This window comes from Lemur catta, chromosome 14, assembly GCF_020740605.2.
Source record: "Lemur catta isolate mLemCat1 chromosome 14, mLemCat1.pri, whole genome shotgun sequence".
NCBI lineage: Eukaryota > Metazoa > Chordata > Mammalia > Primates > Lemuridae > Lemur > Lemur catta.
Genome location: NC_059141.1, coordinates 30,031,780 through 30,049,772, shown reverse-complemented (window position 1 = coordinate 30,049,772; position 17,993 = coordinate 30,031,780). Strand labels below are relative to the sequence as shown.

Below are 17,993 nucleotides of genomic sequence, written 5' to 3'. Positions count from 1 at the left end.
GCCTGCATGCCACCTGTATTAGCCCCTAACAACAGAGTCAGCCTGTCCTTTGATGCTTTGAAGCCAGGCATCTGCTTCTCCTCTCTAGCTATGAAAGTCATAGATGGCATCTTCTTCCAACAGAAGGCTATTTCATTTGCATTAAAAATCTGTAGTTTAGTGTAGCCACCCTCATCACTTCTCTTAGCTAGATCTTCTGGGTAACTTGCTGCAGCTCCTACATCAGCACTTGAAGTATGGTAGTACACTTTTATATTATGAAAACCTCTTCTTTTCTTAAACTTCATGAACCAACCTCTGCTAGTTTCAAACTTTTGCTCTGCAGTTCCCTCACCTCTCTCATCCTTCACAGAACTGAAGAGAGTAGGGCTTTGCTCTGGATTAGGCCTTGGTCTAAAGGAATGTTGTGGCTGATTTGATCTTCTGTCCACACCACTAAAACTTTCTCCATAGCAGCAATAGGTTGTTTTGCTTTCTTATCATTCGTGTGTTCACCAGAGTAGTACTTTAATTTCCTTCAAGAACTTTCCCTTTACATTAATAACTCGGCTAACCATTTGGCTCCAGAGATCTAGCTTTGGGCCTATTTTGGCTTTCTATTTTACATGCCTTCCTCACTAAGCTTATCACTTCTAGCTTTTGATTTAAAGTGAGAGATATGCAACTTTTCCTTTCACTTAAACACTTACAGGCCATTGTGGAGTTATTAATTGGTCTAATTTCAATATTGTTGTGTCTCAGGGAATAGGAAGGCCTGAGGAGAGGGAGGAAGATGGGAGAACAGCCTGTTAGAGGGGCAGTCCGAAAATACACAACATTTATCTATCAAGTTCGCTGTCTTCTCTGGGCATGGTTCCTGGTGCCCCAAAACAATTACAATAGTAACATCAAAGATCACTGATCACAGATCACCACAGCAGGTATACTAATAATGAAAAAGTTTGAAATATTGAGAGTGACCAAAATGTGACAGAGACACAAAATGAGTACAAGTTGTTGGAAAATGGCACCGATAGATTTGCTTGAGGCAGGGTTATCATAAACCTTCAATTTGTCAAAAACAGTGAACCAAATCACAATAAAACAAGGTATGCCTATATATAGTTCAGTAGTGTTAAGTTTTGGTGTGCAATAGATCTCCAGAACTTTTTCATATTGCAAAACTGAAACTCTATACCCATTAAACAACAACTATCCATTTCCCACATTCCCCAATCCCTGGTAACCACTATTTTACTTTCTGTTTCTATGACTTTGACTACTTTAGATACTTCATGTTATAAGATGAATTACGTCCCTCCAAAATACTTACATTGAATCCATAACTCATAGTACCTCAGGATGTGACTGAATTTCAAGAGAGGAACTTTAGGGAGGTAATTAAGGTTAAATGAGTTCATGTGGGTGGGCCCTAATTTAATCTGAAAATGTCTATACTCTGGTTTCTCTTTAGATCATACAAATCTTTTGACTTTTAATCTGATAGTGTCCTTGTGAGATGAGGAAATTTGGACACACACAAGAGACATCAGGGAGTGTACCCACGTAGAAATGCCATATGAGGATACAGTGAAAAGGTAGCTAATCCACAAGTCAAGAAGAGAGGCCTCAGGAAAAAGCAAATACGCCAACACATTGATCTTGGACCTCCACGATTCATAACTGTGAGAAAATAAATTTCTGATGTTTAAGTCACCCAATTTGTGGCATTTTGTTATTACAGTCCTAGCAAACTGCAAATGGAATCATACAATATTTATCTATTTTGTGACTTGCTTATTTCACTCAGTATAGTATCCTCAAGGTTATCCATTTGTCCACTTATGGACATTTGGGTTGTTTGCTCCTAGCGGTTATTACGAATAATGCTATGAATATGAGTGTGCAAATATCTCTTTCAGATCCTACTTTCAATTCTTTGGATATATATACCAAGAAGTGATCACATGGTAGTATTCTTAATTTTTGAAGAACTGCCATACTGTTTTCCAGCTGCACCATTTTATAATCCCACCAACAGCATGGTGTTCCAATTTCTCCACATCCTCATCGACACTTGTTGTTTTCTGGTTTTTTGATAGTAGCCATCCTAAAGGGTTTGAGATGAATTTCATTATGCTTCTGATTTGCACTTCTCCAATGATCATTTACTTTTTAGAAAATGCAAACTAAGACCTCTCTGAGATACCATTTACACTTACCAGATAGGAAAAATTAATCTAATACCAAGGGATGGTGAGGACAGAGATTAAAAAAAAAAAAAGAAAAAACTACACAATGCTGGTGGGTATGTACATTATTAAAAATCTCTTTGAAAAACAATTTGGCATTACCTTATAAAGTGAACATTCACATTCCCTATTACTTACCAATTCCACTCCTATAGGTAGTTCATTCCTGCAGTGTTTTTCAAACCTTAGGTTACCACTTATTAGTGAATTCTGTAATCCATTTACTGAAAGTCACAATTAGCATTTTTTTAAACATTGGAGAGACAAATATTGTTTTACTATTTTGTGAAACTTTTGTTTTATACAGATGAGTATATTTACCAGTTGAAAATACCAATTGTATTTCTTATATTATGGGTAGTGGTCATAAAGTTTGAAAGCCTCATATTAAATTCTTGTACATGTGTGTTGGGAGAATGTATAAGAATGTTCATAGCATTTATGTTTACAGTAAAAAATTTTAAACAATCCAAATGTACAGAATTGTAAATTTGTGGTATATTAATACAATGCAACATTATAAAGCAATGAAAATAAATGCAAATCTCATAAACACTTCAAGTGAAAAGATTACAAAGACTGACATTTGCATAAAGCTCAAAAATAAGTAAAACTGAACAATATATTGTTTAGGGATACACACGTGGTAAGGAAATAGTAAGTACAATTGGAACATAAATAATAATAGATATGGCTGGGCAAGGTAGCTCACACCTGTAATCCTAGCACTCTGGAAGGCCGAGACGGGTGGATCACTCAAGGTCAGGAGTTCGAGACCAGCCTGAGCAAGAGTGAGACCCCGTCTCTACTAAAAATAGAAAGAAATTATCTGGCCAACTAAAATATATATAGAAAAAATTAGCCGGGCATGGTAGCGCATGCCTGGAGTCCCAGCTACTCGGGAGGCTGAGGCAGTAGGATTGCTTAAGCCCAGGAGTTTGAGGTTGCTGTGAGCTAGGCTGACACCACGGCACTCACTCTAGCCAGGGCAACAAAGTGACACTCTGTCTTAAAAAAAAAAAAAGAATAATAGATAAAAATTGGGAATACATTTGGCAAGTGGATGAAATGGGAAAAAATGATAGAAGCAATCATATAGTGTTCTAGTCCTTAAGTGAGTTCATGGATGTTCATTTTATTGACATGCACCATAACTTCAATTTATACTAAACATATTAAGTACACATGATTACAAAATTTACATTATTTATAAAAATGCTCGTATTAATAAAGTGCTTCAAAAAGTGTACTTCCTCTTTGGCACAGTAGTGAGTCAATTCTCCCAAACAAAAACGGGATTTCCTGAAAAACAGGTTAAGACAACAGAAGGGAAATGCTTGTCAGCATGCCAAAGGTCAACACGTATAACCTTAATCTTATGTAAGTAACGTGTATGTATACCTTCTTTCAGTTTCCTGAGACGGGGATGGGGTGGGGAATGATCAGAACAACTACATCACTACCTTAAGCATGAAAATGAATTGTGTGCTTTTCTAGGGTTCCTTAGTTACACACACACACAAATTACAACTCGGGAAACTTTCCCGGAGATGTGTGTGCCCAATGTATCCGCACCTCAGGCACGTCCCGTACAATATTGATTTACAGACAGTCCCTCTTCTCAGTCCTGAGCTAATAACTTACTATGGAAAGAATAATTGATCAGAGCCATCCCTCTCAATTACTGTTACTTTAGAATTGAAATCAACTTTCACGGCTTTCCTGATTTCCTTTAATTATACTGGGGCGGTGTATCCAAACTTGTAATTAAATGTAGAGAAATTCGCTCACTTCTGAGACAAGAAACAACAACAAAAAAGGAATTTCAGGGGAAAGTGAAGAGACGCAGTAAAGAAAAAGGAAAAGAAATCCGCCAGGAGAAAAGGACGTGGAAGCTGAAACACCGACAAACTCCACACTGAGACTTCCAAAAGAGCAAGCAAGATCGGAGCAAAACTTTCAAGGGCTCTTTTTCAGTGTAGTAACAGTAACAAAGTTCCGTTGGAAAGTCCATCGCTTTAAAAAAAGGCAATGCGCAGAGTGGCTCGGCTGCAGCAAAACCCACCGCAAAGATGGCGGTGGGACGAAGCCCCTTCTCCTCCCGCCGCCAAAGGCTCCAGCCTCACATTTCCCACAAACCCTTCCGCGCGGCCCCGCTCGCCGAAACCCGCCCGGCCAGTGTCCGGCCACTGCGCACGCGCGGACGACGTCACGTGCGCTGCCAGGGCTCGACGGAGCTGGCAGGAGGGGCCTTGCCAGCTTCCGCCGCCGCGTCGCTTCAGGGCTCGGGCGGCGGGTTCGCGCGGCCTCCGCCGCCGCGGGGCAGCCGGAGGGCGCGGAGTCGATTGAGGGGCGCGCGGCGGCGCGGCCATGGGACTGCGCCGGATCCGGTGACAGCGGGGAGCCGAGCGACCCAGGCCCTGAGCGCATCTCCTGCGGGGAGCCTCGCCCTCCTGCTCGCGGGGCCGGGGCTCCTGCTGCCGTTGCTGGCGCTGCTGCTGGCGGTGGCGGCGGCCGGGATCATGTCGGGCCGCCGCTGCGCCGGTGGGGGCGCGGCGTGCGCGAGCGCGATGGCCGAGGCTGTGGAGCCGGCCGCCCGAGAGCTGTTCGAGGCGTGCCGCAACGGGGACGTGGAGCGAGTCAAGAGGCTGGTGACGCCCGAGAAGGTGAACAGCCGCGACACGGCGGGCAGGAAATCCACCCCGCTCCACTTCGCCGCAGGTAACTGGGGCCAGCGCCTCTTTTCCTTGCTCCGACCCCACCTGCGCACCCGGGCCTCGCAGGCCCGAGACCGAGCAGTACTCCTTGGCCCCCGACCTTTCCCCCCAGGACTCTGGTCCTGGTGATCTCGCCCTCGGAGAGTAGGGATTGAGGAGATTAGAGGTGGGGTGAGCGTGCTGCGCTCGCTGGAAGTAGTTTTATGGGTCGGGTTGGGTTTTCTGGCTTTGTTTTGTTTTACACTATCAACAATACCTGTATCAACTTCCGGTCTTACTACCCTAAAAGGACCCTACACACAAGAAAGAGTGATTTGAAAGGCCAATTATCTCCCAAATCTATCGTTCTTGCAAGTTCCACTGTAACTCTTACCAGTCCTTGGGTTAACGTCTTAAAGGCTTTTGTAAAATGCAAGAGTGTAGTTTGGGAGGGGTAGTTAATTATCCATTGACACATTAGTGTTAATTGGTTTATCAGAGTAGCCAGTCATTAGCATGTTTCTGGAGAGGCTGGAACTGGAAATTGGTATATTTGGGAGAACTGAAATCTGACTTAGGCTGGGTGCAGGAAGTCTTTGCCCCCCCACACAAGTTGGAGTGGAAAGCAGTAGGATGAGTGAAAAGGTGGTACGAGTCCTTTAGCTTGGAGGTAGAATTTAAGTTGGGACTAACCTTACCTCATTCTGAGATTTAAGTCGTTTGAATTACTGTCTTTAGTATGTGTTAGGTTCACTTTATGATACAAGCGTATTAAGTTTAGTTGAATAATTGTAAAGTACCAGAGATGGGACACAGCGTATTTCCATAAAGCATTTATGCTTTTCACTTTGAGGAAAGATTATCTGTAACCTCAAGTGAGCCATGTGTGATTGAAAATAGGAGTAAATCCTCACCTCTGCTAATCGTGGTTTTTTATTTAATGATTGTTTAAAAAAAAGAAAGGGCTATATTTTAAAATATCCCTATTCTTTTGGGGCAGGAGTGATGAGCAGAGACAAGGAGCATGAGAAAGATTTCCGTTGTTCACAGACATTGTTTTTATACTTTCTACCAATTGGAAATTTATTTGCTTTAACTTGTTCCCATTTTAAAATGTAAATACTACCAGAGGGTATGATTTCTTGATGAGTTGCGCCTTTGTTGGGTTCCCCTTGGAAAGCCTTTGTAAAAGAGGAAGGTTTGAAGACCATTTGTGGGAGAACTAGAAATAGTTTGTGAGCAGTAGAAAGAGAAGGGAGAAGAATGCTAAAGTCAAATCACACTTAGCCATTTTGCCTGAAATTTTGGTGGTCATTGCCGCCACTCTTCACCTAATTTGGATTGTCCTGTTTGACCATGTAGTCAACATTTAAACCACTGATTTGGCAGACTGTCACAACCAACTGATACAGAATCCAAAGGGTAGTGTTACTTAGATTCTGTTCACTTGATCTGTGGGATAAAAATAACCAAGGAAGCTCTTAGTTGCTACCTTTCAAGAATTTGGTGTATTAATGAGTTCATGTCTGAAAATAGTAATAGTTAGAGGTGCAAGGTTATGGTATGAGCTTTTCACTGACCTTGTTCCTCCTCTACCATCTCACCTTCAGTTCTGTCCCAACATTTCAAAGCATTTTTAATATAGCTTTCATTTTGTTTGTTTAGATTGAAATCGAAAATTTAATATTTTGAGAAGCAACTCACCCACCACAACTTACCCAAATTATCAAGTATAGGTTTTAAGAATTTAAGGTATAAAAGGGAAGTGATAAAATAAAAATTACTAAGGGGTCTACATTCAACCAGAACTTTAAAAGTCCTGCATTTAAACCCAGGCAAATAGGAAACTTCTTTAAAAATTGGCTTTGTAAGTTTCATCTAAACTATTAATTAGATTAATCAGAGAGGACCTCTTTTTAAAATTTTGTACTTCAGTGTACCCCCCTGCATTTTCTCTTAATATATAGAGAATACATTTTATAAGCTGTCTTGTGGTTAGTGAGTTATCAGTCATATTAAATATGCAAAGTATATTGTTGGAAGTTCAGCATCTATGGTGGTATTATGTAACTCTTGACCAAGCAGTTTCTTGTGTTTGTACATTATAGAGTAAGCTATTGGAGTGGGGAGCGGGAGACATCGTAGTTTTAAAATTTTTTTAGCTGATTAAAGTTTGGAGGTTTTATTAGGTGGCTGGCATGTTTTTGTCTTTTTGTTTTGCTTCCCAAGGAACATTAGGAATAAGAGGTGTGTACAGACCACAGAAAATGAAGAACAGTTTAGAAAAAATTTGATTTGTCTTTTCATCCAGAATATTTAGTTTAGCTGCTAGCCCCAAGGGAGTTAAGTTTAGTTAATGAAAAGGTAATCAACATAAACAGGAATTTTTCTTCTAGGTGTTTTTTTATTATTGAACTAGATTACATACTTTTCTTCTAGATATATGATTTAAGAAGTAATTTCTTAGAAGACAAATTACTATGAAAATTGTTTCCTTTTCATTCAACCCACTGCCTGCCCTTCCACCGCACACAGACCTACCCACAAGATAGGAATGATTTTTTTGTGAAACATCACAGAACTTGTAGAGGCAAGTTGGTATAGTAGGGTGAGTGCTGCTCTAATTTTACTAAAAGCAAAAGTATGTGAAATTCTTGACAGTGTAATTCCTTGGAAAACATCAAATTAAAGTAAAGGAGACCCTGCTTTTCTGAATTTATTTCTGAAAAATAAGGAAGAGCTGACAGAAACTTGGGGAGAAAGTCATGTTGGTATCCATCATAGAAAAGAAAGAAATCTATGGCATTCCTTACATCTTAGAACTCTTGGGGAGGCAGTAGAACTCCGTGGCTTGAGAATCTTAAATATTCTTTGGAGTGTGTGGAGTGGTATCATTCAGTAGAGAAAAATGTAAAATCATTTATTAGGTTCAAGAAATTCAGGTATGTAGATGGTGAAAGGAAATGATATAAAGAATGACAAGTTGAAAAAGTGCTAGTATTGTAGAATCCTAGGTAAACAAGGTAACACTTTATATATGTAGTATGTTATGTATTTGTACATTTGAATATGCCACTGAGCCATGTACATTAGACCAGTTAGACTGAACTTGAATTATTAATATTATATTCAATTGTATTAATTGCATATAAGAGGGAATTTTTTTAATTCAGGAGAGGAAAGTGGAATTAGAGCATTTGGAATTTATTGTACAAGTAACAGATACGAAAACTGGAGTTGCTTATTCTGCAGATGAAAGAAGACTATACTATGTTACTGTCTTCACATATATGGAAGAATCATGTAGAAGAGTGAGTGGATATGACTTGTGTGGCTTTGGCATTCAAAAATAAGGCCAGTAGGTGAAAGGTTACAAGACTGCCTTTAACAGTCTATTCTGCGATAGAACTGGCTGGAATTATCCAAGCAGTGGCTGGATTGGCATCTTTCAGAGATCTTGTAGAGAGGAGTTCTGCATAGGGTGGATAGTTTGACCAACAGTTATAATTTTATTGGTACAAGAAAGTGAGATGATTCTCCCAATTGAAGGTTTTGACAGCTCAGCTACCAGAGATGTACTTGCTTTTGTGATTACCATTCATATCTTTTCCCGGAATACTATTGAAGACCTCCAGTAACATTTCAATAGCATTTCCTTCTTTGGCTGTAGGCCAACATCATAATTCTGGGAGATGCACAAAATGTATCCATATTTTATTTATTTAAAATGAAACGGGATCTCACTGTGTTTGTTGCCCAGGCTGGTTTCGAACTCCTGAGCTCAGGTGAGCCTCCCATCTAAGTAAGGCCTTCCAAGTATCTGGGATGACAATCACGTGCCACCACACCCAGGCTATCCACACTCTTTACCTAAGACTACAGTTATAGATTATTGTTTTCAGGGTTGGTTTTTGCTGTGGCAGATAATTAAATCCTACCTCAGCAGAAAACCTCAGTATTAAATAAAGATCAGTCTATTAAAAAATTCATAATCTTTCTTGACTCATCAAATCTCCCAATATATTATCAGGATTCTGAGCTACACCTTTTTTCTCAGCTCTTGTTGTACTTACAGGTAGACAAGAGACTTCAATAACAACTAGTTCAGAGTACTCCTTTCAGTATTCCCTCGTTCGGATTGTCAGAATTTCATCACTTCAAAGGCCATGGCATCCTTTTCCAAATTTCTACTAGTCTGGCCAGATAGTATATCTGTCCAAAGTTCAGATGTGCAAAGACATCTCCCTGGTATTCCTCATTCTTAAGAAATATATATGGGAAATGCCTCTTCTAAGTCCTTGTAAAGTCGATAGTAAGTGAGAAGTTTAAAATGACATTCCTCAGAAAAATCTGTCAACAAGAGTCCTGGCTATATAAATCAAAGCTAAAGGCTGCTTGATTATACCTTCCCACATCCCAGACCACCAGAGCTCTCTCTGTTTTGTGGCATTTGTTGACATTTTTTGTGTCTGAACTTTTTCCTCTGACAAATTCCTATACCCAGCCTACCTTTAGATTGGCAAGACATCACTGTCTCATGTTGGACCAGTTGTATCATCAGTGGTCAAACCTATCTTTAGACTGTAAAAGAAAGGAAGAGGGATAGCACTTAGTGAAACTTCCTAGAGTTTAAGTTGGTTTCTCTGTAATGACTTTGACTGCCTCACAGCTTTTGGGAAGCTGTTTAGATGAAAGCATGTTTCCAGTACAGTAGCAAAATATGATACTGTTAACCATAGTCATGGATGGCAAGACGATTCCTGGAACTGCTGAAACTGATGGCATCTAGGTAGTAATGAAATGTGACAAGAAGGAAATAGAATAATAGACTGCTTTTCTTGTGGGCACAATCATCAAGTCCCTATTTTTTATGTGAGGGTCCAACAAAGTATCAGACATGCATTAAACAAGTGTTTATCAAGCTCCACTACTATATGCCAGACACTGGCCTTGTCCCTGAATAAACAAATGAACAGGACGTTATACCTGCCATTAAGTGACACAGTGTGTTCATCAACAAATACACTTTCCACATAGGTCTGCTTTTCTTCACTGTCAGTATTTTGTAGTAGATTCATACTTGATGTGTGATTTCTTTCTTTCTTTCTCTCTTTTTTTGGTATATGATTTTATCAGAATTTTCACATGTTAAGCAGTGTTTGAAGATGAATGCTGTTTCATAATTATAAAATAATCTACAGTGTGTCCTGAACAGCCATGACTAGTAACTTCAGGCTTCTTATTTCTTATAAATAGATCCTTAGGATATGGAGATTGGCATTGACTCTAAAGATGGGCCTATTCATGTTCTGTTAGGTTGGTGCATAAGTATTGCAGTTTCAGACCATGAATTTTAAGTCATTATAATGAGGCTCAGACACATCTTTATTAATCAAAGTAGGAACCATTACAATCAACACATTTTTGCCGAGAAATAAGAATGTTTATTCCTGTAGCGTAAAAATCCGTGCTTTGGGATTCAGCGAACTCTTGGAGAGCATTTTCTGCATTCTGCTGGCTGTGGAAGCATTTTCCCTGCAAAAAGTTGTTGAGATGCTTGAAGCAGTGGTAGTCAGTTGATGAGAGGTTAGGTGAATATGGCTGATGAGGCAAAACTTCATAGCCCAATTCGTTCAACTTTTGAAGCATTGGTTGTGCAACATGCGCTCAGGCTTTGTCATGGAGAAGAATTGGGCCCTTTCTGTTGGACCAGTGCCGGCTGCAGGTGTTGCAGCTTTCAGTGCATGTCATTGATTTTGCTGAACATACTTCTCAGAGTAATGGTTTCACCGGGATTCAGAAAGCTGTAGTGGATCAGACCAGCAGCAGACCACCAAACAGTGACCATGACCTTTTTTTGGTGCAAGTTTGGCTTTAGGAAGTGCTTTGGAGCTTCTTCTCGGTCCATCCACTGAGCTGGTCCACTCCAGTTGTCATATAAAATCCACTTTTCGTCCCACATCATAATCCGAGTGAGAAATGGTTCGTTGTTCATTGAAATGTTCGTACAAGAAGAGAAGACGACACTTCAAAACGACGATTTTTTTTTTTTTTTTTTTTTTTTGGTCAGCTCATGAGGCACCCACTTACCTAGCTTTTTCACCTTTCCCATTTGCTTCAAATGCCAAACAACTGTAAGAGCGGTCGACGTTGAGGTCTTTGGCAACTTCTTGTGTAGTTGTAAGAGGATCAGCTTCTATGATTGCTCTCAATTGCTTGTTGTCAACTTCCGATGGCCAGCCACTGGACTCCTCATCTTCAAGGCTCTCAATCTCTTTGCAAAACTTCTTGAACCACCACTGCACTGCACATACATTAGTAGTTCTTGGGCCAAATGCGTTGTTGATGTTGTGAGTTGTCTCTGCTGCTTTATGACTCATTTTGAACTTGAATAAGGAAATCACTTAAATTTGCTTTTTGTCTAACATCACTTCCATAGTCTAAAATAAATATAAAATAAACAACAAGTAACAAGTCATTAGCAAAAAAACAAAGTGAGAGATGTGCATTAAAATGATGTATAACATAACCACATTTAAGAATGTATTCCAATATCAAACGGCAAATTTCAACAATGCTAAAACTGCAATTACTTTTGCATCAGTCTATGTACCTGGCCAGTGTGAACATGATCAGAATATACCCTACAAAGCTATTTTTCCTTCAAGAAATGAGTACTTAATAGAAGCACTTTGAACTATTTTTGAGACCATAACAAGGGAAATTTAATCAAGGATTACCCTCAGTGTTTGGGAAGTATATTCAATCTAAAGGTTTTCCCAAACTTGCAAAAGTGGGAGGTTTTTTATTTGAAATAGCTACCTTTAAATAATTTCCTTTAGTACCAAGATGTACCTTCAAACATTCAAAATCTCAGACTCTTTATCTGCTCTTTCAGCATAGCAGATTACCTCTGCTCACATACTATAGTCCGTACAGTGTGACTGTAAAAACTTGTTGATCTCTACTGTCAGTCTCCAAACTGGTTTCAGGCATCTTAATGGCTAGGGAATCATGTTGATACAAAGTCATTGACCTAGAAGTCATCTGTGTCTTGGAATGTTGGTAACTATGTAGATAGAATCACTTGACCCATTCTACCCATATCTTCTCAGCTAAAACTTCAGTTTCAGTAATGTCTCTCTCTTTAACTCTGGTTTCAAGCAACTCTCTTCTCTTTCCAGCGATATTTTAACAAAAGGCTACTATTTGATCTTCTGCTAGATCACTAATCCTTTGGAACAGATATGTTCCCAATTGACACTGTCTCTTGTAACAACTAAATGTTTTACTACAGCTGTTTTTGTGTCTACCTAACTCTCCTTTTGGGGGGAGTCAGCCTGTGAGTCATCGTTTTGATTACATCGGATCTACTTATTACCACTAAAGAAATAGTTATTCTTCTTCTAAAAGTGCTGGGGTACAGCAAACAACTTTGCAAAGGAAAAGGTGCCTTGACTAATCTTTATTATGATTCTTTTACTCTCCAGTTTAAGAAGCCTTTTCTAAAAGCATTTCCTGCAGGTGGTTGCTGAGTGGTTGGGAAAGCAGAACCATTAATTGGGGCAACAGTGGATGGCCTACTTGGGGAGGACAGTATAATCAACAATGCTCAGGTAGTGATAAGGAAGACTCAAGTCAGGGCTAATGACAAGATTTGACCTTCTCCTCTTTGAGATTTTCCTGCTTCACTTCTGCAATGCCTTTCTTTCTTAGTTTTACATATCTCCTTTTCTTATACTGATACATTAATTCAGCACGTATCAACAAATTACTGTGTACCATGTACTTTGAAGGACACTAGGAAAGTTAATAATGAACTAAGATACCCATGGCTCTTGCTCTTTTTGGAATTAGGAATCCAGGAAATAAGTAAACAGTAATTACAAATTTTAATAAGTACCAAGGGATGCTGCTGTGAACAGCAAGACAAAATCCTGCTTTTATGGAGCTCACATCCTAGTGAAGGAGAGAGGGAGACAGAATGAATAGTGTTAAGATAGGAAATAATGTGGATGGGCAGAATGTACTGCTTTAGATAGAAGGATCAAGGATGGCCTTCTTAAGGTGGTGACATTTAAACAGACTAGACAGTGAGGATGCTATGTGCAAGGGAAGAGCATTCCAAACAGAAGGGTAGCATGTACCAACTCCCTCCCATACTTGACAAACTGAAAGAAAGCTGTATTATAGTTGGGAAAGGGAAGAAAAGTATGAAATGAAGTTAAGAAGGTGAGGGCCAGTTCACACAGGCAGCCTAGAAAGCCATAAGAACATCAATGGGAAACCAATGAATTATTTTAAATAGAGGTGTGCTATGAAGATTGTTTTTAAAAGGTCTCTGGAGACAGAAGTAGAAATGAGAGGCCCACTTAGGAGGCTTTTGCAGTAGTTTAGGCTGGTTGGAGCAAGGCAGTGTCACTAGAAATGGAGAGAAGTAGGAACATGTTGAGTTTGAGATGCCTTTGAAATATCCAAGAGGAGATCTGGAATTTAGGTGAAACATTCTGGAATTCAGGTGAAAAGTCTGGAGTGGAGATTTAAATTTGAGGGTTGTGTAACTAGGTGGTATTTAAAGCCATAGGAATAGATAAGAACATACAAAAAGAGGGTAGAGAACTGGGGCTTGAGGAATCCCAGCATTTAGAAATTGTGTAGAGGAAGCAAGAAGCCCCCAGCAAGATATGACACGTCTAAAACTTGGATTCCTCATCTTCTGCCACAAATCTCTGCCGCCTTCCATTACTCAGGCCAAAAACCTTGGAGTCATGTGTGACTTATTCCTCAGTCTCACTCTTTCTCTCTCTCAACCTCCTCACTCCACATCCAATCTGTGAGGAAAATATGCTGGCTCTACCTTCAGAGTATCCAGGATCTGCCATTTATCATTATCCTGACAAGGGCCACCAGATTGTGGTCCAATTCACCATAATCTCTCACCTATTTCTACTCATAACCCTGTACAGTCTAGTCCCAGCACAACAGCCAAAGGGTACTTTTCAAATGTAAGTCATATGTTAACTTGTCAGCTCAAAACTCTACAGTGACTCTCCATTTTCCTCAGAGTTAGAAAAAAAAAAAAGCCAAAGTTCTCACAGTAGTCCTCAAGTCTGTCACTCTGCCCGTCATTACATCCAACCTCATCTGCTATGCTACCCCTTTATCACTGTGCTCCAGCTGCTCTGACCACCTTGCTGTTAGCCAGCAAGGCTAACTCTCTCATCTCCTTTAAGCCTTTGATCAGATGTCAGCATCTCAGTGAGGCCCTCAGTGATCACCCTATTCAACTTTACAGTCCCCTCCCATTAATACATCCTGATAACTCCCTATTCTTTTCTTTTTCTAATCACCTTGTAACAGATTTTTTTTTATATTGTTTATCTGTCTCATCTCCATAGAAGAGAAGTTCTCAAAGGCAGGGGTTTGGTCTGTTTGTTCACTGGTATGTCTCAACCACCAGAAAAGTGTCTGGCACATAGTTGATATTTTCTAGTCATTTGTTAAATGAATGAATGAGACAGGAGGAAAACCAGGAGAGTGTGGTGTCATGGAAACTTGGGAGAGGGTGTTTCAGGAAGGAGGGAGTAGTCAGTTGTTGAATGTTGCTGAATGGTCTAGTCAGATGAAGACCGACGTGTCCTTTGGGTTTGGCAATATGGAGATTTTAAGTGACCTTGGTGAAAGCAGTTGTAAGGAAGAAGCAGAAGCCAGACTGAATTTTAGGAGGAGTGAATGGGAGATAACCCTTACAGATTTGGTTATGCAGGGGAGCAGAGAAATGGGAATGTGAGTTCAGGGAGAATAAAGTAGAAGATATCAGAACATGTTTGCATATTATTAGGAATGATTTAGTAGACAATGGGAGAGATTGATTTGGGGTTGGGTGGGTGGATCTTGAGAAGTTGAGAAAGGATTTATGGTCATGACTCCAAAATGTCTGTCTTCAGTTTAGACCAGTTTCCTGAGTTCAAGATCCACAGAGTGTACCACTTACTGGGCATTTGTCCCACAGGCACCTCAAACTCAATATTTCTAAAAACAAACTTTATCCCACAAAGCCTACTGGTGATTCTGTATCTTAGAGATTTGATAGTCATCCTCAGCCCTTTTCTCCTTTCACCAAATTAGTCATTGGATCCTGTCAATTTTTTCTTCTAACTCTCTGTAGTTATTCCTGGCAACATTGTGTGCAGTAGTAAAAGATTGGAAACAACCTAAGTATCCATGAGAATGGAACTAGTTAAATTTTGGTACTTGCAATCAAGAAAATATGTACAGTACTAATAGGAGTTGATTTCTAAGGTTATTAGATTTTTTTGAAAGGAAGATAAACGGTATCTTTAAAAAATATTAGTACTCCAGCCTGAGCAAGAGCAAGACCCCGTCTCTACTAAAAATAGAAAGAAATTATATGGACAGCTAAAAATATATAGAAAAAATTAGCTGGGCATGGTGGCGCATTCCTGTAGTCCCAGCTACTCGGGAGGCTGAGGCAGAAGGATTGCTTGAGCCTGGGAGTTTGAGGTTGCTGTGAGCTGGGCTGATGCCACGGCACTCTAGCCCAGGGAACAGAGTGAGACTCTGTCTCAAAAAAAAAAAAAAATATTAGTAGGTGTTTGCTTGTGTATATATACAAAATAACGTAGGAGGTATAAGCTAGAAAACTGATAATCAGAAGGAAGGGGACTGAGAGAGCTGGTGATAGGGGTAGAAGGCTTCACAACACACCCTTCCTACCAACCAGGTGAATATTACCTATGCTGTTCACATGAACCATTTGGGTAATATAACCTATCCACAACAATCTTTTTGTTTGTTTGTTTGTTTTTTGAGACAAAGTCTTGCTTTGTTGCCTGGGGTAGAGTGAGTGCCATGGTGTCAGCCTAGCTCACAGCAACCTCAAACTCCTGGGCTTAAACGATCCTACTGCCTCAGCTTCCCGGGTAGCTGGGACTACAGGCATGCGCCACCATGCCCGGCTAATTTTTTCTATATATATTTTTAGTTGGCCAGATAATTTCTTTCTATTCTTAGTAGAGATGGGGTTTCGCTCTTACTCAGGCTGGTCTCGAACTCCTGACCTTGAGTGATCCACCCGCCTTGGCCTCCCAGAGTGCTAGGATTACAGGCATGAGCCACCGCACCCAGCCTCCGCAACAATCTTAATTTTGGCCCTTATAATCTTTCATATGAACCATGGCAGTAGCCTTCTAAAATCTTAAGAACTTGTCAATCTCCTTTCTCCACATTTGATCCATTTATCCCCACAATCACAAAGGTGATCTTTCTAAAAAAGGCAATTGGAGTCACTGCCCTAAACAAATCCTTCAGTGACTACTGATGTGTTGTGGCAGTGTTTTTCAAACTGCTTCTAAGAGATGCTCAGAGATACAGGGATATTTTCTCTTGGGTCCTTGTGAGGGGAAGAAGGAGGATTCAACTAGAGTAGTTTTTATTTTATTCAATTAATTTACAACTTTACAAGTGCCAATACATACTAGTTATTGGGTATTTAGCAGTAACTATGTTATATATGTATTGGAATCTTAAATAAGAGTTCATTGAAATCTGTCTGAAAACAGATTGAAAAACACTAGTCTATGGGAAAAAGTCCAGATGCCACCTAAGCATGACATACTCCTAGGATCTACCAACTTTGGCGTTCTGTGTCCTGGCAATTATGAAGGATTTGCTTTCATACCTCCATATCTTTGTACATTTTATTTCTTCTGCTTAGACAGCAGTACCCTTCCCTTGCTCAGCTCCTTATCCCCACTTCTCCTCTTCTCATTTTTTTAATGATTCCGTATTTTTCTGTACTCTTTTAGCTCAGGTGTCATCACTGGAATCTCCTCTGAGAAAGTCTTTTCCATTCTCTGCTTTCCCCCAACTAGGAGTTCCCTTCTTTGAGCTCTAGTAGCACTTTAACTGTTCTTTTTATAGCAATTATATTGTACTAAAATTACTGGTTCTTATGTGATTCTCCACATCTTAAATTGTGAGCTCTTTCAGAGGAGGGAGAATCAAAGATACAAAGATACTCATCTTTATGACCACAGAGGCTAGCAGTGTTAAAACAAACCAAGAAAAAAACCCGGTTAATCTCTTCAGCCATCTTTAACTCCTCCATAGCTACAACCAGGTCGACCTCAGGCATCCACCTTGGAAAGACTGTACCATTGCTTTCTTATCCACTTGTATGCTAGTCATCTTAGAAGGACTACATTCAGGCTTGGAGGTTTTAAGAATATTCTGGAGAAATTTCAAAAGAGTGAGCAGTTTCTTTCCCTCTCCCCTAACACGCATATAGCTCTCCATCTGCTGCAACATATGCCTGAAATCCTTTTCATTTTACAATTAGTTGTAAAAATGTTGTAAGTACTAATGTATGAGAATGGTAAGAGATTGAAACTCATTGGTACTAAATGTGTAAACACTTAATAGTATTAAAGAGTTACCAGACTTTTTTGTTTTATTTGATTTGGGGGCAGTTGAGCAGAACTGTGGAACGTGGCTATCTAAAGGAGGCTTCCTACCTGGAAAGAAGTTGCTTATGTTGTGCAAGTGACAAAGTAGAGGCTCCTTTGAAAAGACACTTGATTTCATACTTTTGCCTGGGGTCACCTCTCTCTGTCTCACTACATAGACAAATACAGTCTGTAAGCAGAATTTTTTGTGTTGCTATCTCACAGTCCCCCAGTTTAGCAGAAACATTCTATGAGACAGATGCAGGAAAGGAATTCTAGCAAGAGTTAGTTTTATTACTACCTCATAAGGTAGTGATTTACATACTTCAGTTATGTACTTCGAACATTTGAAAATGTGCACACACTATAAACAATCCAAACTCTGTTTGCAATTAGAAATACTGTTGTAGAGTGGGAAACATCTGGACTTTGAGCTTTCAGTCACTTATTTTGTAATCTTTCTCTGAAGTTAGTAGTGGTACCATCCAAGGCATTACTAAGGTACTGCTACTACTTAGTGGAGAGACCCTTTGGCTTTATCATTAAGATTAGTTGATGATATATTTCAGATCACCTCTTAATTAATTCTTGAATTGTTG

At 39.8% G+C, this 17,993-nt stretch overlaps 1 protein-coding gene across 2 annotated transcripts in view; it reads left to right on the top strand.

Moving 5' to 3' along the window:
• The first annotated feature begins 4,381 nt into the window (after positions 1-4,381).
• The window catches only part of TNKS2 (tankyrase 2), a 63,502-nt gene continuing 49,890 nt past the window's right edge, over positions 4,382-17,993 (top strand). The window contains exon 1 of one of the 2 annotated variants that reach the window (XM_045567817.1): positions 4,382-4,952. In XM_045567817.1, coding sequence (XP_045423773.1) covers positions 4,754-4,952 — 199 coding nt within the window. In that variant the 5' untranslated portion in view covers positions 4,382-4,753. The remainder of the gene's footprint in view (positions 4,953-17,993) is intronic. The other variant, XM_045567818.1, reaches the window with a different exon arrangement.